Here is a 20,338-nt window from a genome sequence, read left to right as displayed (position 1 = left end):
TCAGTTTCAATCAGAGAAGGTGGTTTAAAAAAAAAAAAAAAAAAAAAAAAAAAAAGTAGACTGGGCAGCCATAGCTGCTGATCATCTTGGGAATATTGAATATTTTAGTGTTTCGGTGTCCGAGTGTGTGTCTGACAGGGCCTAGGAGCAACTACGTCAGAAAGGTACTTTTCTGTTTTTTTTCCTTACAGAGTGGTAGGCAGAGTCTGGAGCTGGAGTTGGCTGTCATGTCCAAGTCTGTCTGCTTTTTAAAATGTTGTTTGTTTGTTTGTTTGTTTGAAATTGGAAGGGTGAGATGAACTGCAGTATAAGATGGGCTGTTTTGATAGAGCCAAGTCGTGATACCACTTCTTTTCAATGTTAACATGAATAATTTGTTGTATTTTTCATTCCTTCTAAAAATACATTACCTTACTGCATCCGTTATTATATTAAAAAATATGTTAAACAAAACAGCAAATGGAGTCCATCTTTGCTTCATTCCATTTTACTCAAATCCTATTAAAATTAATTTGTAGCCAATGCTTTCTTGACTGTAGGTTCAAAATGATTAAATTGAATAGTAATATATATATCCATAAATTTAGTATACTTTTTTAATAAAAAAGTTACACATGCTGATATGTGTTCATTTCAATATTAAGACTCCAAATAATGTGGTAAAACCAAAGGACTCAATTTAAAAATTGTTATAATTTTATTTTATAACCTAAATTAATTAAAATTAATGATACTCAAAAGCAAAATATAATTATCAGATCTCATTCTCTTATTAATACCATGAGCAGGCAACTCCAGCCATGTTTTGTAATATAATTATGAAAATTTTATATGTGTGTAAAAATAAATTTATGGCAGTTTAACTATTTATTCTTATTCTGATTTTCCTCATTGAGGCTAACTATAGTGATAGGAGACATTTGTTTATGCATAAGAAAATAATTTACTACCTATTTTAAAATAAAAACTGGACTAAAACCCCACAGCTCAAGAAATGTGGATAATTAAAATTATTTTCCTACAACATTACTTTTTTAAATGGCAGTATAGACAAGGTTTTGGGGCTTCATGCGCATGAAAAATGAAACTTTACATAAATAAAGCTTGTTAAGAAATGGATTGGAAGTTACATTAAGTCATTTCTTCTAAAACCCACATAACTAGCAAGATATGAAAATCTATAAAAGTGGTTTATAAACTAGAGTGAGAGAGAGAGAGAGATTTCTCCCTTCTAATGCTATTTTTATAAAGGTTACCCAGTCATTAATATGTAATTCTTATTTTGCACTGTCTCAGGTAGAGCTTGAGTCTCCTGTCACTATATGTAAACTCAGATGTCCTAAGAGACTACGTATTACCTGAAATTAGCCTCTGCTCTCCCAATGGCTGTTCCTTGCTTACTACAGAGATATATAAGTCTGTGATTTAAGCTTTTATTACACAGTGATTCCATTCTGCCACTATGACCAAAAGTACCTGACTGCTGATCAAATTCTCTGTATTCGTTTCACCTTTTCCCCCCAATCTCTGTTAGGTTCTGAGCTCATGCCCAAAGCGCTCTCCACCAGGATAGTGGGAGGCATTTGGTGGTTTTTCACACTTATCATCATTTCTTCGTATACTGCTAACTTAGCAGCCTTTCTGACAGTGGAGCGCATGGAATCCCCTATTGACTCTGCTGATGATTTAGCTAAGCAAACCAAGATAGAGTATGGAACGGTAGAGGATGGTGCAACCATGACTTTTTTCAAGGTAAGTCCTACTGATTATCCAAAATTTATGTATTAACATGATAGAATGCCAACAAACCTTTTTCTATTAATGAATTTAAGAGTATAGCAACATTGTTATTTGTGCAGAACAATCAATAGCATATTCCTCAGGTGGTGGAGAGGTATACAACTAAATATACGACGATTAAGGCAAAACATTTTTATACTTGCAAATGACAAGGAGTTGTTGCTTTATAAGTATTCCATTTTTGTTTGGAGGAGAATCTGTAAAAAAGTAAAATTATTTTTCCCCAACAACGTTTTATCTTTGAATGTAAATAAATAAATAAATATATTTACTGAAAATTGAATAGTAGGGTTGAGTCAGACTCTACAAGGCGTGGGTATTCCAGAAGAATAGAATGATTACATGTAAGAATGTTTTCCATACAGACATTTCTTTCTGTTATGATGAGACAAGGTCAAATTGTTCAGAGCCTATAGAAAAAGAAGGAAAATAAGGACTGGTAGAAACAAGCAGAAACAGTCCCTATTCTCTGGACATTCATCCATCTAATATTCTGGAAGGCACAAAATCTCAAAATGGGCTACCCCATTGAACTTGCAATGGTTTGCAGTGGGACAGCCTGTGGAACATTTAAATGGAAAGTGTGCTTGCACCAGGTTCCAAGCATATAGAGTATCTTGCCCTCCTCTTTATTATTCAGATCTTCTCCTTGCTTCTGCTGATCTCACTGTGCCAGAGTAGACCCAATGAGGAGATTCCATTTTAGGGAATCAGTATCACTTCATAATTTCTTTTCTATTTTACTAAGTATTTTTATGTTGTTTGTAGTTTGGGCAAATTTTTAAGCCTTGCTATTTTCTTTCACTGTTCACACGAATACAATTGGCAGTTCAAGTGGGTAGTAGAAGTGGTAGATGTTTTTTCTTTTAATAAAAATAACCGACTCAAGTTATAAAACAAATTCTTTCAACATTCAGTAAGTGCCTACTGAGTACCAGAAATTGTACTATACGTTGGGTATGCTAGAGCAAATAATGTCTAGTTCTCACTTTTAAGAAGGTTATAGTTTAGTTGGAGATAGGGAAGACTAGATCTAGGATCATATAACTGGGTTTTACTTAACTTTGCCAAATAATTATGCAACTTGCTTTGTAAAAATTCTTACCAAATTAAATCGGCTTCTTTTAGGGTTCTGGAGGACACCAAATACCCAAAGAATGAGACAGATTGATTATTTTAGTCAAATCTATATAATTCTTAAAATTTAATTACTTTCAAAGAGAATATTTTTTATGCCTAAAGATTGGATGCATATTTTTTATTCAATTGGAAAATTATTATCATCTAATCAAATTTATTGAATAATCAAATATGAGCAAAGCATTATGATCAGTATGGTGCTATTTGTCTATATTAATTGCAATTGATCAGTTTTCCCCAATTGAATATTTAATATTAATAGATTGTTTTTCTTACAAAACACTTTTTTTTTAAATAAAAAAGAAACCAGCTGTTGAAAATTCTAAGTGTACATCATCGGTGTCTTTAACTTTGCTGGGAGTGAATATATAATGCATTTAAATTATTACAGTATTCAAGGGAATTTTGAAGCTGATTTTGTACAATAATACAAATAAAATACTAATGCAAGTGATTTGATACCAGAAGTAATTATTTCTGTTTCACAAATACTTCAGAGTTTAAATTTTATTTTTATTTTCTAGAAGGCTCAACTATCTTAAGTTTCAAAATTCTTATATACTATGAGCAAGGTATACCTCTGGAAAATCAATGTTTAAAATTTTTCTCCTTTTCCCCCATCTTTAAGCTTATTTTCTCCCTTCTTTGTCTTTCTTGTCTTTCAAACTTCTGTTTTGCTAATTTATTTTTTGTTTAGTTCAGTTGCTCTCTTGCAGTGTCATTTTGCCTAACTTCACTCTTCTTTGCTGTTCACTTTTCTTCTTACTCTCATCTCTTTTTTTTCTTTCTCATACACACGGGTGCCTCTAGCACCCAGAGAAAAGTGACATGAAACAACTTTTTGTTTCCAACAGCACAGACTTTCTTTCTGTAAAATTGAAGCCTTTGGGAATGTATAATTGTCACAATAAAAACCACACAGTGATAATCACTAAGTTGACAATTATGTTGATAACTTTATCACATGCTGAATTCTTACTGTTGAAATTTGAAAAAGCATTAGAATTTAAAAGGATACAGTAAATGTTGATTTTTCTTTCGTTATTTTAGTGTAGCCCTAAATGATACTAATTTCAACCTCATATTTTGGCTTGTTAAACTATCTACTTATACCAGCCATTGGTATGAAATTAAAAAAATAATCCCTAGCAATCTGTAATTGAAGCAATTGCATGGTCATTTTGAAATTCTACAGTGAATCCAAGACTATTGTGTATAGTCGATTTACATCTGATACCATTCTTTTATTTCTTAATTAGCAGCAATGCATACAAACACTCTAGGAAGCACCCTTAAGGCATTGATTTCTAAAGGAATTTCCATCCTGTTTTTACTAATTGAACAAGACTCTGCTGTTTACTCATTATTCTGAAACAGCTCAGTTCCAGAAAATTATTTTAAAGAATGTTAAAGTTGTGTTACTACAAGCAAGAGCTGGCTCAAGATACCTGGCTTTAAAGGGGGTGAGTCTTCAGTATTGCAAAACACAGAGTTACACCGCCATTCTACAACGTTGAATAATTCCTCTTCCAAAGAACATACTTGACTTTGTTCATTGACCTTACATGTATATTGTCTTCAAGAAGAGTTCATTCTTTTCCTCTATATCCATTACACTCCACACAAATTCTCTCCAGGGAAAAATGTAAAGCCATGACTGGCAAAATAACTCAAAATCGAGCAGATGGTGCTTATTCAGTGTTATCCCATGTAAAACAATAGAAAGCTATATGACATCACCAATATGTTCTTAATTATATTTAGATAATAAAATTGCCGAGGGCCCAAGGATTTTATTGAAAAACAGTAAAGTAGGGTCAAAACATTCTCAGAATCTGGGAACTTGGTGCAGCAGAACTGAAATCTCACCCCAGGGCTGAACACTCTATAGAATGTCACCAAGCAACAGCACATTCTTTCTCCTTGAAGTATAACTTCAGCTATAGCTATATAAAAACTATATAACTCAGCTATAGCCTGTAGGTGTTATGGTCTCTTTTGAGAATGCCTATATCTTCAAAGTAAGTCATATGTTTTACAAAATGATGCTGAAATCACCTTGTTTCTATGCAACTTATGACTCAGGTTTTTCAATTTCTACAAATTCTCTCTCTGGGTTTGGTCTACCTGAAATCTCTGGCTTTGCCACATATGCTAATATAGTCTGTCTTTCCAAAAGGTAGCAAAGGAAATGCATATCCTCTTTCATGGTTATTAAAAAAGATTTCTGCCACATGTTAAAAGGACATTTAAATGGTATCAGATACCTAATGTGAATCACTTAATACTTCTGAATACATAGTCTACCATTTAGAATAGTTACTCAGAGGGAAAGAAACTGTGGAATTAGAGAAACCTGTGCTTAATTTCAGACTCCACCACCTATTGGCTGTATTTAGATGAGACGCTGCCCCTTGTAAACCTCTGACTTCTCATCTCTAAATTAGAATGACTAACAGAACCATTCTCACAATTTTTTTTAATGTTAAATGAAAGCTCTACATGATATGCTAAGTGCCTAATAAAAGCTTGATAGACATTATAAATTACCATTACTAGAATACATGGCTAATTTAAAAAATTCAGAATTTAGAATGATTTTACACATAGTCAAGTAAATTATGTTTCTATGGCCCACAACTAGATAATTTTAAAATACATTTTAAAAGATCACACCATGTTTATCTTATTTAAATTGCTTCATTCTTCTCATTATTGTTGTCACGAAGAAGGAATAATTTGATAAGTGAAATTTTTTAAAAATCTGAGGGGGCAGATTTCAGAAGCTATTTTCTAGGCTATGTATTGTGAAATAGTATATTGAGATGCAATTCACAATTCTTTTGGGAATTTATGCCACATCACAGGTAAAGGGAACTTTAAAAATTATTTAATATGAAAAAAAGTTCTTTCTTAATTTTAACTTTTTTTTGTAATCTAATAAGTAGGTTGTCTTATTTCAGCCAGTTTCATCATGCATCGTATGCTCTCAATTATATGACATGCATGTTCAGTTTTAAGAATACATTTTTATTCAATAAATATTTACTTATCTCTTATGTGGAAGGGATTGCGTTAAACCTTAGACAAATATTGTGCATCTCCCAGCACCACCCAACACTTGTCTACCTCCTATATATCTTTCTATTTCCTTTAACACCATCCTGGTTCAGAACAGTGTCATCTCTGTCCGGGGTTTTGCAACATTTCTCTTTCCCAATTTTTTTCCCTATTGTTCTCTACACTCTACAAGGTGACTTAACACCCTCCAAAATCACCCCGCTTCTTTGCTTTAGGATAAGAACCTAGCTCCTTATCAGGTTTACAAGGCACATCATGGTCTGGCTTCTTTTTATTTTTTAGCCAGCTGCTCTCACACTCTAAACTTCAGCCGAACTGGTTAGTCCGTGTCATATGATGACTACATGATACACCTCCTTCTGTTATGCTTTTCTGCCCTTATCTACCAACCTAATTGGTTATATTTTCTTTATTCCTTGGATCCAAATTCAATTAATCCAGGCAAATTTTCTTGATCCTTTCCCCTACCCAAATCGACCCAGTCTGGGTAAGGTACTCCTTTTTTAAATTCTCTGAGCACTTATACCTCAGTTATTAAAGTATCACCCCAAATTGTATTCCATTAATTCTTCTGTTTCCATACAACACTGCACAGCATGGGTACATGAATTGAATCTGTATCATTTACACTTGGATCTCCAGTTCCCAGCACAGACTTTGCATGTGTTTTGGGCTCTATTAGTTAACAGTTGCCCCAATAATGTTGCTTAACAAATGACCAAAAACTCTTAGTGGCATGTAACATAAACCTTCATTGAGTTTATAAGTCAGCTGTCCTACTCCTAGTAATTTGGAGGCCCAGAGGCTTTTCTATTAATACCTTTGGAACAGACTCTATTTCTGCTAAGCTTTTTTGGCCTTTAAATATATCCAGTTGAGTCCATTTATAATCTAAAAACCACACCCACAGTTCATATTAAAATGTGCCTCTAGGCTTAATCATTGCTGCTTTGGGCTAGAAGCTTTTTAATCCACAGGAGAAAATCTACAAGGCATTTCCTTAACTTTTTCAGAGGTTTTAACAAAGCACCTCAAGGCAACATGCTTAATTTGATTTTTAATTGAGGCCTGGAGCCATGTTGAAACAATTTTGAGAACTTTTACTGGCTGATGACACTGAAGATGGCAAACAATTTTATGACCCAACCGTACAAATTCTAGCTCCTTCATATCACCTCTAAATTCTGTTTGAAAACTGCCCGGTTCTTTATAAAATTATTTCCTCCTCCTCCTCTTTGTTGTCTTCTTATTGTTAATATTCTATCTCTTTCTTGTACTACCTTATCCTATGTAGCTAAATTTACCAGCTGGTACTTTGAATATTATGTCAATTTGTCTGAATATTTCTTTGTCCAAGTCCAGAAGATTATTAGTATGTTTTCTATCTTATAAGTTACTATAAAGCACACTTTAGAAATATTATTTCCCCCTAAGTTTACAGATTCCCATTATTCCCAACCTCCTCTAATGATTTCATTGTCATCTGTTATCAGTGTTACATAGTTAGGTTTCCTTTAAGGTGGCAACTCACTTTTTTAAAAATCAAATTCTGTACAGTTATCTGTTGGTGCAAAGAATATCGCATTCATTGATGGAACATTTATGACAGAGGTTTTAGGTAGAATGTGTGTTTACTTTCAAAATTTCTCTGCCCTGTAGAGAGCTAAAAAGTTTTCTTCAAAATATGTAGCCCTCTATGGCATTTCCGTTTTAACCTTGGGTTAAAAAGTCAATTTATTCAGAAGTGTATGAAGTTTACAGTGTTAGGAATACAAGCAAGTGGATTAATCCATGGGGGGGGTAGTTTTATTCCTTGTTACTTAGCAACAAAGAGGGTCTTATTTTGTTTTGTATTGTTTTTGTTTATGCATAGTTTCCCTCTTTAGAAGAACTCAGTACATTCTAAATGCCAGCTCATTAATCTTCACAGCAACCCCTAAGGAAGGTAGGAAGCAATTATCATTATGCTCATTTAACAGATGAGAAAACTGGGCCATGGAGAGGTTAAGTGACTTATTAATTATGAAAGCAATAGCCAAGAGACTCATAGTATCAACAATAAAAGTAATAGGCAAAGACATCATGGCATATCCATCATTACTCAGAAGAGCTAAGTGCATTAGTCATTTTGGCTCACCTACATGACCTCAACTGCTTGATCATATTAAGGTTTTAAAACATTTGCCTTAAGCCATTGGGGCAGATACAACTATAACACGTTCTTTATAGTCTGCTACTTATTCTGAGCTTATCAGTTCAATGGTCTAGTCTGCTACTTATTCTGAGCTTATCAGTTCAATGGTCTAGTCTGCTACTTATTCTGAGCTTATCAGTTCAATGGTCTAGTCTGCTACTTATTCTGAGCTTATCAGTTCAATGGTCTAGTCTGCTACTTATTCTGAGCTTATCAGTTCAGTGGTCTTCGAAAATTAAATTATCCTGGGGTGACAGTATAGGTTTGTAAGCCTGAATTGCTGGTATGGCATGCCTGTAATGATTTTTTGAAAGCTTGAGTGAATTTTGCTTCTTAAATGCCAAAAGAACATAAGTAATTTTTGAGTCAAGGGATAGAATGTAAAAAGGTGGCAGTTTATTGCATGCACTTAATAAATGGATTTAGAAACATACCATTCATTAGATATTTCTTAATTTCTGCAAAACATAATTTCTGTTATTTTTATTTAGAACAGTGGTGATAATTCAATTATAATATATTTACTATAAAGAGATTTATACATTAGAAAAGTAAAATATCAACATGGCATCTGTAGTTACTTTTCAGATTGAAAAGTGTTTTCTGAAATAAATGTTTACTTCCTCTTCTTATATTGATGGTAGAATACTTGGGAATTTCCATTTGGCGTATTCAGGAAATTGACCTACAGTAGTTTTTGAAGATGGGAAAGATATTTGAAGTTAGTTTTGAATTTATTTTATTTATTTTTATTGTGATATAATCAACATACAGCATTTTGTAACTTTAAGATGTACAGTATTTTGAGAAATTTATATATTGTGATATGATTACCAGTCTAGCATTAGCCAATGCCTCCATGACATTAAAATTATCATTTCTTTTTTGTGGTTAGGACAATTAAAATCTTGCTTCTTAGCAACTTGGAAGTTGATAACACAGTATTTGTTGACTGTAATCACTATTCTGCACATTAGATCTCCAGGACTTATTCTTTTTTTTGCGGAGCACAGGCTCCGGACGCGCAGGCTTAGCGGCCATGGCTCATGGGCCCAGCCGCTTCACGGCATGTGGGATCTTCCCGGACTGGGGCACGAACCTGTATCCCCTGCATCGGCAGGCGGACTCTCAACCACTGCGCCACCAGGGAAGCTCCAGGACTTATTCTTTAAAAGGCTTTTATATTTTATATAAAAAATTCCTCGTTAAGTATGGTCATTGCAAAGAAAAAGTTCAATAATTATTTGCACATGGATAGAAATCAAATATGTCTTTTATTGTGTACCAGATTTACTACTTTATATATTCTAATCATTTTCCACCATTATCCAGAAGGGATTCTTTGACAATATAATAATTAGAAAATTCACTATGGTACTTTAGTACCATAGTAAGTACAGGGATTATTTCTTAAATACTTGCTCAGGTAAGAGTTGCCCCGTTTATTTAGGTGTTACTAACCAGCCACATAACTTTGTTTTTAGGTAATTTTATTTACCTGGAGTCAGTTTATGCGTAGTAATGACAACCCCCTTTGCTCCTCAATAAATTAGAGACAAAGGGTCTCAAATGTCAGCTTTATGTCTCACATGGGGGATATTGTCCCTGTGCCTAGGAGGTAATTTAAAACTCAAATATTAACATGAGCATAGATATATTACCATCAAAGTTTTGTGATTAAAATTGTTGGTTTGTTGATAGGAAAACAAATCCCTATGCATGCATCATAAATTCTAGACCAGAGCCCAGTAACACTAGTCATACTAACTCCTTTCTCAGAATCCCCAGTTAAAGCACTAATTTAACTCATAGGGCTAGTTTTTTATCTACCGAAGTCCTAGGAAATATGGCAACCAGTAGAACTAGATAGCATGTACATCATATGGAAATATGGTCTTGTCTGTGACGGACAGTATACCACTCTGATGAATAAGAGAATATTCTTGATTTTCATATCAGTTTTCCTTTCTCAACGGATGGAGTCATTATTTTGTAGTATTTGGATAGGTCATCCACTAAGTTTCAAACATCTTTAAAATATCCATTTGTTTAAATCAGTAGTCTCAACCTGTCTGCACATTAGAACATTAGAAGCACTTGGGGAGCTTTTAAAGAATACCGAGCCCCACACCCCTCTCCAAGTCAAGTAATTAAAACTCTCTTGAGGTAGGATCCTGCACATCTGAGTTTTTTGTAACCTCCTCTGGTGATTCTAATGTGCAGAGAGAGTTAATTTAATTTGAAATTTAAATAACCCCTTCTTTATTGGCAATAATAGTTAATAACTGATTGCATCTACTTCCCTTTCTTTCATATTAGGGTGGGCATTCTTCTGGGGTCTGAAACCCAGACCCCAGAAAATATTAGAGGCATGAAATGATAACTCTGCGGACCACATTCTTACCTCTTTTGAATAATTTACCTGAATTGTGTTTAAAGCCTTTTTCAACAGATTTGCTGAGAATAAATAATCTAATTACACCTTCACTTTTGATAACATTCCTGGAGGCCCCCAATAGGAATGCATAAGAATTGTCTTGTAACAGAATGAAGCAGGTTAGAGCTTTCTCCGAAAAGTATGGTGGGGTAAATCCTGATTTTTGCTTGTGTCTCTAAAAAAGTGAGAAAATACATGTTCTATGGGACTTGAGCAGTGAATATATTCACCTTTCCTTTATAAACTTTTATTGCAGTTTCTTCTATCATGGGGGGCGCGCAGAGGGGAAATTAAGGAAGAGACCCATAAAGGGGCATATTAGAGTATTGGAAGGATTGTACGTGTGACTTTTGTGTTTTCCTAAACAGGAGGAGATTAAGAAGAGGTGATGTACTTCACAGTATAGGTATATATTGTTAGGTTCTGAGAAATAGTTATTTGAGATTTGGGCTCAGGTAGTTTTCTTGCCTGAGCTTATTGTTCGATCCTGTAATATTTAGTGAACTACTGTCACTCCTTTCCTTGTTGTAGAAAAAAGAATGTACCTATATTGATGGATGGGGGTAACTTATTACATAATTCTAATTGAAGTCTTCCTTTGTGTCACTTGATAATTCTTCAATATCCCCCTGCAGATCTAAACTGAAACAACATGTTCCTCAAACATGACATTCTGCTCTATCTTGGTGGATGAACAAACAAGATATATTTAGGCTTCCAGGCCAAAATCTGTTCTAGTAACTTGCTTGCAAGTTACTAACCTGGGTAATAACTCTATGGTTATTTAGAATAAATAGAGACTTCATTTTGAATTTTTTGTTTACTTCGTGTATTCAAGTTTGTGGATAATTTACTTTTTAAATTTTTCTACATACTTAGATGAGTGAAAAAAAAGCTTTATGTGATTGAACACCAGTGTATATGAGCAATTAGTTTAGATTAATGATTAATATTATTACTGAAACTTTCATCTCTTCATGTTGATGTGTTCTTCCTCAAACACTTTTTCTAGAAATCTAAAAAAAATATCTCACCAAAGATTTTTGTAGCCATATCATTTCTCTAACTCTCCCAAATTATTTTTTTTTCTATTAATGGTGTCAAGATATTGGTGTGGGTAATGGATTACTGTTAACATTAGGTTAAAGGATAATATTTTGTTTAATATTATAAACTGGTATTTTTGAAGTGTTTCTGTATTCTTTTCAGTGCCTCTTACGGCTTTGATATTAATTAGTCAAGTTTGAAATATTTAAACCACTTCTTTATGATGCATTTAATTTATTGGCAGAGTAAGGGGGTGATTCTTACCCAAAGAGGTTGTATCCCTCCCCCATCCTCAACTAATACACAATTTATTGTATGTGAGGCCTGATCCTATGTTTATTACAGGGATTTGCATAAGGCCTACAGAAAACCAACACCATTTTACTATGTTCCCATTGCAAGAAATAAAATGGTGCCTTTGAGGAAAGCTGCTTCATCAGACACTAGTTTAGCATGCCAAGTTACAGCTATCAATGGTGAAACAACAGATGTGAAGGCTAGTTGGCATCAGAGCATATGAGTCAAAGACTTTCCTATGGGAAAGAAAGTGCTCCATTACACTTTATCTATACTAAGAACATTGGTTCTATCAAGCTGTCTGAAAATTAGAATATGATGGGTTTTATTACCCTAGCTCTGCCAGAGTGAATTCAATAGTTAAAAAGTAAGCAATAACACCATTCTGGGAATTGCAAGTGATTAGAGTTTCAATGTATTTAAACTCAGAAGGAGTAGCAACTTTTATCTTAGCTTGTCTGAAATATCACAGGGACAAAAGTTTAATCCCTCTCTAATTGTTACATTTTCAATATGTACCAATGAAGCTTTGGGGAACTTGAAAGGAAGAAGTCATGTGTTTGACTGAAGTGTAAAGTCTGAGAAAAGATGTTTTAATTCCCTTGGAAAGCAAGTGTGTGAGGCTGCTGTTACTCCAGGATACACTGTGGTTCTCTCTCTCCTTTGCCCTCCTTCCTCCGCTCTGGGCAGGGACCACTCTTGCTGTTTGTCAAGGCAGGATGGCAGCTCAAACACTGCGTCACACCTCATCAATCTTAGGAGAAAGGGCCCCACGGGGAGGGAGAAAACTTGAAAGTCAGTTAATGTAGTGATGTTGAGCTGTCATGTCAAATGCTGGATAATGGATAATATTGTCACTGTAAGAGTTCATAGCCACCGGTTAGGCAAAAATTCGAAGGAAATTCAAGAAGCGCATATTTTTGGATACATAAAAATAGGCTGAGATAAATATTATCAAAAAACTGGCATGTTTTCTTTCTTAAAACATAATGAAAATGAAAAATTCATTTCTTTTACATAAATAGCTGAATAAAAGCATGATTTGGTGTTTCTAAATCAAATATACAAAAACTCCAGACTCTGTTTTGTAAATTTTTTGAGATTATATTTACTGGCACTGTGGCTAAGAGCTGTTAATCATGCTTACTGGGTTTTGTTTGTTTGTTTGTTTGTTTTTAACATCTTTATTGGGGTATAATTGCTTTACAATGGTGTGTTAGTTTCTGCTCTATAACAGAATGAATCAGTTATACATATGCATATGTTCCCATATCTCTTCCCTCTTGCCTCTCCCTCCCTCCCACCCTCCCTATCCCACCCCTCCAGGCGGTCACAAAGCACCAAGCCCATATCCCTGTGCCATGCGGCTGCTTCCCACTAGCTATCTACCTTACGTTTGTTAGTGTATATATGTCCATGCCTCTCTCTCGCCCTGTCACAGCTCACCCTTCCCCCTCCCCATATCCTCAAGTCCGCTCTCCAGTAGGTCTGTCTTTATACCTGTCTTACCCCTAGGTTCTTCATGACATTTTTTTCCCTTAAATTCCATATATATGTGTTAGCATACGGTATTTATCTTTCTCTTTCTGACTTACTTCACTCTGTATGACAGACTCTAGGTCTATCCAGCTCATTACAAATAGCTCAATTTCGTTTCTTTTTATGGCTGAGTAATATTCCATTGTATATATGTGCCACATCTTCTTTATCCATTCATCCGATGATGGGCACTTAGGTTGTTTCCATCTCCAGGCTATTGTAAATAGAGCTGCAATGAACATTTTGGTACATGACTCTTTTTGAATTTTGGTTTTCTCAGGGTATATGCCCAGTAGTGGGGCATATGGTAGTTGTATTTGTAGTTTTTAAAGAAACCTCCATACTGTTCTCCATAGTGGCTGAACCAGTTCACATTCCCACCAGCAGTGCAAGAGTGTTCCCTTCTCTCCACACCCTCTCCAGCATTTATTGTTTCTAGATTTTTTGATGATGGCCATTCTGACTGGTGTGAGATGATACCTCATTGTAGTTTTGATTTGCATTTCTCTAATGATTAATGATGTTGAGCATTCTTTCATGTGTTTGTTGGCAGTCTGTATATCTTCTTTGGAGAAATGTCTATTTAGATCTTCTGCGCATTTTGGGATTGGGTTGTTTGTTTTCTTGTTATTGAGCTGCATGAGCTGCTTGTAAATTTTGGAGATTAATCCTTTGTCAGTTGCTTCATTTGCAAATATTTTCTCCCATTCTGAGGGCTGTCTTTTGACCTTGTTTATGGTTTCCTTTGCTGTGCAAAAGCTTTGAAGTTTCATTAGGTCCCATTTGTTTATTTTTGTTTTTATTTCCATTTCTCTAGGAGGTGAGTCAAAAGGATCTTGCTGTGATTTATGTCATAGAGTGTTCTGCCTAGGTTTTCCTCTAAGAGTTTGATAGTTTCTGGCCTTACATTTAGGTCTTTAATCCATTTTGAGCTTACTTTTATGTATGGTGTTAGGGAGTGATCTAATCTCATACTTTTACATGTAGCTGTCCAGTTTTCCCAGCACCACTTATTGAAGAGGCTGTCCTTTCTCCACTGTACATTCCTGCCACCTTTATCAAAGACAAGGTGTCCATCTGTGCGTGGGTTTATCTCTGGGCTTTCTATCCTGTTCCATTGATCTACGTTTCTGTTTTTGTGCCAGTACCATACTGTCTTGATTACTGTAGCTTTGTAGTATAGTCTGAAGTCAGGGAGCCTGATTCCTCCAGCTCCGTTTTCCGTTCTCAAGATTGCTTTGGCTATTCGGGGTCTTTTGTGTTTCCATACAAATTGTGAAATTTTTTGTTCTAGTTCTGTGAAAAATGCCAGTGGTAGTTTGATAGGGATTGCATTGAATCTATAGATTGCTTTGGGTAGTAGAGTCATTTTCACAATGTTGATTCTTCCAATCCAAGAACATGGTATATCTCTCCATCTGTTTGTATCATCTTTAATTTCTTTCATCAGTGTCTTATAATTTTCTGCATACAGGTCTTTTGTCTCCTTAGGTAGGTTTATTCCTAGATATTTTATTCTTTTTGTTGCAATGGTAAATGGGAGTGTTTTCTTGATTTCACTTTCAGATTTTTCATCATTAGTATATAGGAATGCCAGAGATTTCTGTGCATTAATTTTGTATCCTGCTACTTTACCAAATTCATTGATTAGCTCTAGTAGTTTTCTGGTAGCATCTTTAGGATTCTCTATGTATAGTATCATGTCATCTGCAAACAGTGACAGCTTTACTTCTTCTTTTCCGATTTGGATTCCTTTTATTTCCTTTTCTTCTCTGATTGCTGTGGCTAAAACTTCCAAAACTATGTTGAATAAGAGTGGTGAGAGTGGGCAACCTTGTCTTGTTCCTGACCTTAGTGGAAATGCTTTCAGTTTTTCGCCATTGAGGATGATGTTGGCTGTGGGCTTGTCATATACGGCCTTTATTATATTGAGGAAAGTTCCCTCTACACCTACTTTCTGCAGGGTTTTTATCATAAATGGGTGTTGAATTTTGTCAAAAGCTTTCTCTGCATCTATTGAGATGATCATATGGTTTTTCTCCTTCAATTTGTTAATATGGTTAATCACATTGATAGATTTGCGTATATTGAAGAATCCTTGCATTCCTGGAATAAACCCCACTTGATCATGGTGTATGATCCTTTTAATGTGCTGTTGGATTCTGTTTGCTAGTATTTTGTTGAGGATTTTTGCATCTATGTTCATCAGTGATATTGGCCTGTAGTTTTCTTTCTTTGTGACATCCTTGTCTGGTTTTGGTATCAAGGTGATGGTGGCCTCGTAGAATGAGTTTGGGAGTGTTCCTCCCTCTGCTATATTTTGGAAGAGTTTGAGAAGGATAGGTGTTAGCTCTTCTCTAAATGTTTGATAGAATTCGCCTGTGAAGCCATCTGGTCCTGGGCTTTTGTTTGTTGGAAGATTTTTAATCACAGTTTCAATTTCAGTGCTTGTGATTGGTCTGTTCATATTTTCTATTTCTTCCTGATTCAGTCTTGGCAGTTTGTGCATTTCTAAGAATTTGTCCATTTCTTCCAGATTGTCCATTTTATTGGCATAGAGTTGCTTGTAGTAATCCCTCATGATTTTTTTTATTTCTGCAGTGTCAGTTGTTACTTCTCCTTTTTCATTTCTAATTCTATTGATTTGAGTCTTCTCCCTTTTTTTCTTGATGAGTCTGGCTAATGGTTTATCAATTTTGTTTATCTTCTCAAAGAACCAGCTTTTAGTTTTATTGATCTTTGCTATTGTTTCCTTCATTTCTTTTTCATTTATTTCTGATCTGATTTTTATGATTTCTTTCCTTCTGCTAACTCTGGGGTTTTTTTGTTCTTCTTTCTCTAATTGCTTGAGGTGCAAGGTTAGGTTGTTTATTCGAGATGTTTCCTGCTTCTTAAGGTGGGCTTGTATTGCTATAAACTTCCCTCTTAGAACTGCTTTTGCTGCATCCCATAGGTTTTGGGTCGTTGTATCTCCATTGTCATTTGTTTCTAGGTATTTTTTAATTTCCTCTTTGATTTCTTCAGTGATCACTTCGTTATTAAGTAGTGTATTGTTTAGCCTCCATGTGTTTGTATTTTTTACAGATCTTTTCCTATAATTGATATCTAGTCTCATGGCGTTGTGGTCGGAAAAGATACTTGATACAATTTCAATTTTCTTAAATTTACCAAGGCTTGATTTGTGACCCAAGATATGATCTATCCTGGAGAATGTTCCATGAGCACTTGAGAAAAATGTGTATTCTGTTGTTTTTGGATGGAGTGTCCTATAAATATCAATTAAGTCCATCTTGTTTAATGTATCATTTAAAGCTTGTGTTTCCTTATTTATTTTCATTTTGGATGATCTGTCCATTGGTGAAAGTGGGGTGTTGAAGTCCCCTACTATGAATGTGTTACTGTCGATTTCCCCTTTTATGGCTGCTAGTTTTTGCCTTATGTATTGAGGTGCTCCTATGTTGGGTGCATAAATATTTACAATTGTTATATCTTCTTCTTGGATCGATCCCTTAATCATTATGTAGTGTCCTTCTTTGTCTCTTCTGATAGTCCTTATTTTAAAGTCTATTTTGTCTGATATGAGAATTGCTACTCCAGCTTTCTTTTGGTTTCCATTTGCATGGAATATCTTTTTCCATCCCCTTACTTTCAGTCTGTATGTGTCTCTAGGTCTGAAGTGGGTCTCTTGTAGACAGCATATATATGGGTCTTGTTTTTGTATCCATTCAGCCAATCTGTGTCTTTTGGTGGGAGCATTTAGTCCATTTACATTTAAGGTAATTATCAATATGTATGTTCCTATTCCCATTTTCTAAATTGTTTTGGGTTCATTATTATAGGTCTTTTCCTTCTCTTGTGTTTCTTGTCTAGAAAAGTTCCTTTAGCATTTGTTGTAAGGCTGGTTTTGTGGTGCTGAACTCTCTCAGCTTTTGCTTGTCTGCAAAGGTTTTAATTTCTCCACCAAATCTGAATGAGATCCTTGCTGGGTAGAGTAATCTTGCTTGCAGGTTTTTCTCCTTCATCACTTTCAGTATGTCCTGCCACTCCCTTCTGGCTTGTAGAGTTTCTGCTGAGAGATCAGCTGTTAACCTTATGGGGATTCCCTTGTGTGTTATTTGTTGTTTTTCCCTTGCTGCTTTTAATATGCTTTCTTTGTATTTAGTTTTTGACAGTTTGATTAATATGTGTCTTGGCGTATTTCTCCTTGAATTTATCCTGTATGGGACTCTCTGTGCTTCCTGGACTTGATTAACGATTTCCTTTCCCATATTAGGGAAGTTTTCAACTATAATCTCTTCAAATATTTTCTCAGTCCCTTTCTTTTTCTCTTCTTCTTCTGGAACCCCTATAATTCGAATGTTGGTGCGTTTAATGTTGTCCCAGAGGTCTCTGAGACTGTCCTCAGTTCTTTTCATTCTTTTTTCTTTATTCTGCTCTGCAGTAGTTATTTCCACTATTTTATCTTCCAGGTCACTTATCCGTTCTTCTGCCTCATTTATTCTGCTATTGATCCCATCTAGAGTATTTTTCATTTCATTTATTGTGTTGTTCATCATTGTCTGTTTCATCTTTATTTCTTCTAGGTCCTTGTTAACTGCTTCTTGCATTTTGTCCATTCTATTTCCAAGATTTTGGATCATCTTTACTATCATTATTCTGAACTCTTTTTCAGGTAGACTGCCTATTTCCTCTTCATTTGTTAGGTCTGGTGGGTTTTTATCTTGCTCCTTCATCTGCTGTGTGTTTTTCTGTCTTCTCATTTTGCTTATCTTACTGTGATTGGGTTCACCTTTTTGCAGGCTGCAAGTTCGTAGCTCCCGTTGTTTTTGATGTCTGTCTCCAGTGGCTAAGGTTGGTTCAGTGGGTTGTGTAGGCTTCCTGGTGGAGGGGACTAGTGGCTGTGTTGTGGTGTATGAGGCTAGATCTTGTCTCTCTAGTGGGCAGGTCCACGTCTGGTGGTGTGTTTTGGGGTGTCTGTGGACTTATTATGATTTTAGGCAGCCTCTCTGCTAGTGGGTGGGGTTGTGTTCCTGTTTTGCTATATGGTTGGCATAGGTTGTCCAGCACTGTAGCTTGCTGGTCGTTGAGTGAAGCTGGGTGCTGGTGTTAAGATGGAGGTCTCTGGGAGATTTTCGCCATTTGATATTATGTGGAGCTGGGAGGTCTCTTGTTGACCAGTGTCCTGAAGTTGGCTCTCCCACCTAAGAGGCAGAGCCCTGACTCCTGGCTGGAGCACCAATAGTCTTTTATCCACATGGCTCAGAATAAAAGGGAGAAAAAGTAGAGAGAATTAGTAGAAGTAGGAAGAAAGAAAGAAAGAAAGGAGGGAAGGAAGGAAGGAAGGAAGAAAGAAAAGAAAAGGAAAGAAGGCAAGAAGGAAAGAAAGGAGGGAGAAAGGGGGGAGGGAGGAAGGAAGGAGAGAAGGAAGGAAAAAAGACAGAAAGAAGATACAGTAAAATAAAATAAAGTAAGATAAAATATAATAAAGTTATTAAAATAAAAAATAATTATTAAAAAAACAAAAAAATGGACGGATAGAATCCTAGGACAAATGGTGGAAGCAAAGCTATACCGACAAAATCGCACACAGAAGCATACACATACACACTCACAAAAAGAGGAAAAGGGGAAAAAAATCATAAATCTTGCTCTCAGAATCCACCTCCTCAATTTGGGATGATTCATTGTCTATTCATGAATTCCACAGATGCAGTATACATCAAATTGATTGTGGAGCTTTAATCTGCTGCTTCTGCGGCTGCTGGGAGAGATTTCCCTTTCTCTTTTTTGTTCGAACAGCTCCTGGGGTTCAGCTTTGGATTTGGCCCCGCCTCTGCGTGTAGGTCGCCGGAGGGCGTCTGTTCTTTGCTCAGACAGGACGGGGTTAAAGGAGTAGCCGCTTCTGGGACTCTGGCTCACTCAGGCCGGGGGTGGGGGGTGGGGTGGAGGGAGGGGCATGGAGTGTGGGGCGGCCCTTTGGCGGCAGAGGCCGGCGTGACGTTGCACGAGCCTGAGGCGCGCCGTGCGTTCTCCTGGTGAAGTTGTCCTTGGATCCCGGGACCCTCGCAGTGGCGGGCTGCACAGCCTCCCTGGAAGGTGGGTGTGGATAGTGACCTGTGCTCGCACACAGGCTTCTTGGTGGCGGCAACAGCAGCCTTAGCGTCTCCCGCCCGTTTCTGGGGTCCATGCTTGTAGCCGCGGCTCGCGCCCGTCTCTGGAGCTCCTTTAAGCAGCGCTCTTAAACCTCTCTCTTCGTGAACCAGGAAGCAAAGAGGGAAGAAAAAGTCTCTTGCCTCTTCGGCAGGTGCAGACTTTTCCTGGGACTCCCTCCCGGCTAGCTGTGGTGCACTAACCCCTGCAGGCTGTGTTCAAGCCGCCAACCCCAGTCCTCTCCCTGCGCTCCTACCAAAGCCTGAGCCTCAGCTCGCAGCCCCGCCCGCCCCGGCAGGTAAGCAGACAAGCCTCTCGGGCTGGTGAGTGCCGGTCGGCACCAATCCTCTGCGGGAATCTCTCCGCTTTGCCCTCCGCACCCCTGTTGCTGCGCTCTCCTCCGCGGCTTCAAAGCTTTCCCCCTCCGCCACCTGCAGTCTTCGCCCGCGAAGGGGCTTCCTGGTGTGTGGAAACCTTTCCTCCTTCACAGCTCCCTCCCACTGGTGCAGGCCCCATCCATATTCTTTTGTCTCTGTTTTTTCTTTTTTTTCTTTTGCCCTACCCAGGTACGTGGGGAGTTTCTTGCCTTTTGGGAGGTCTGAGGTCTTCTGCCAGCATTCAGTAGGTGTTCTGTAGGAGTTGTTCCACGTGTA

General features: G+C 36.6%; 1 protein-coding gene across 3 annotated transcripts in view; it reads left to right on the top strand.

Moving 5' to 3' along the window:
• Positions 1–20,338, top strand: part of GRIK2 (glutamate ionotropic receptor kainate type subunit 2) — a 668,512-nt gene that overhangs the window by 550,847 nt on the left and 97,327 nt on the right. For all 3 annotated transcript variants that reach the window (XM_007465776.1, XM_007465777.1, XM_007465778.1), the window contains exon 13: positions 1,535–1,752. In XM_007465776.1, coding sequence (XP_007465838.1) covers positions 1,535–1,752 — 218 coding nt within the window. The remainder of the gene's footprint in view (positions 1–1,534; positions 1,753–20,338) is intronic.

The sequence above is a fragment of the Lipotes vexillifer genome, unplaced genomic scaffold, assembly GCF_000442215.2.
Source record: "Lipotes vexillifer unplaced genomic scaffold, Lipotes_vexillifer_v1.1 scaffold732, whole genome shotgun sequence".
Taxonomy (NCBI): Eukaryota; Metazoa; Chordata; class Mammalia; order Artiodactyla; family Lipotidae; genus Lipotes; species Lipotes vexillifer.
This window is presented reverse-complemented; position numbering and strand designations above follow the sequence as displayed.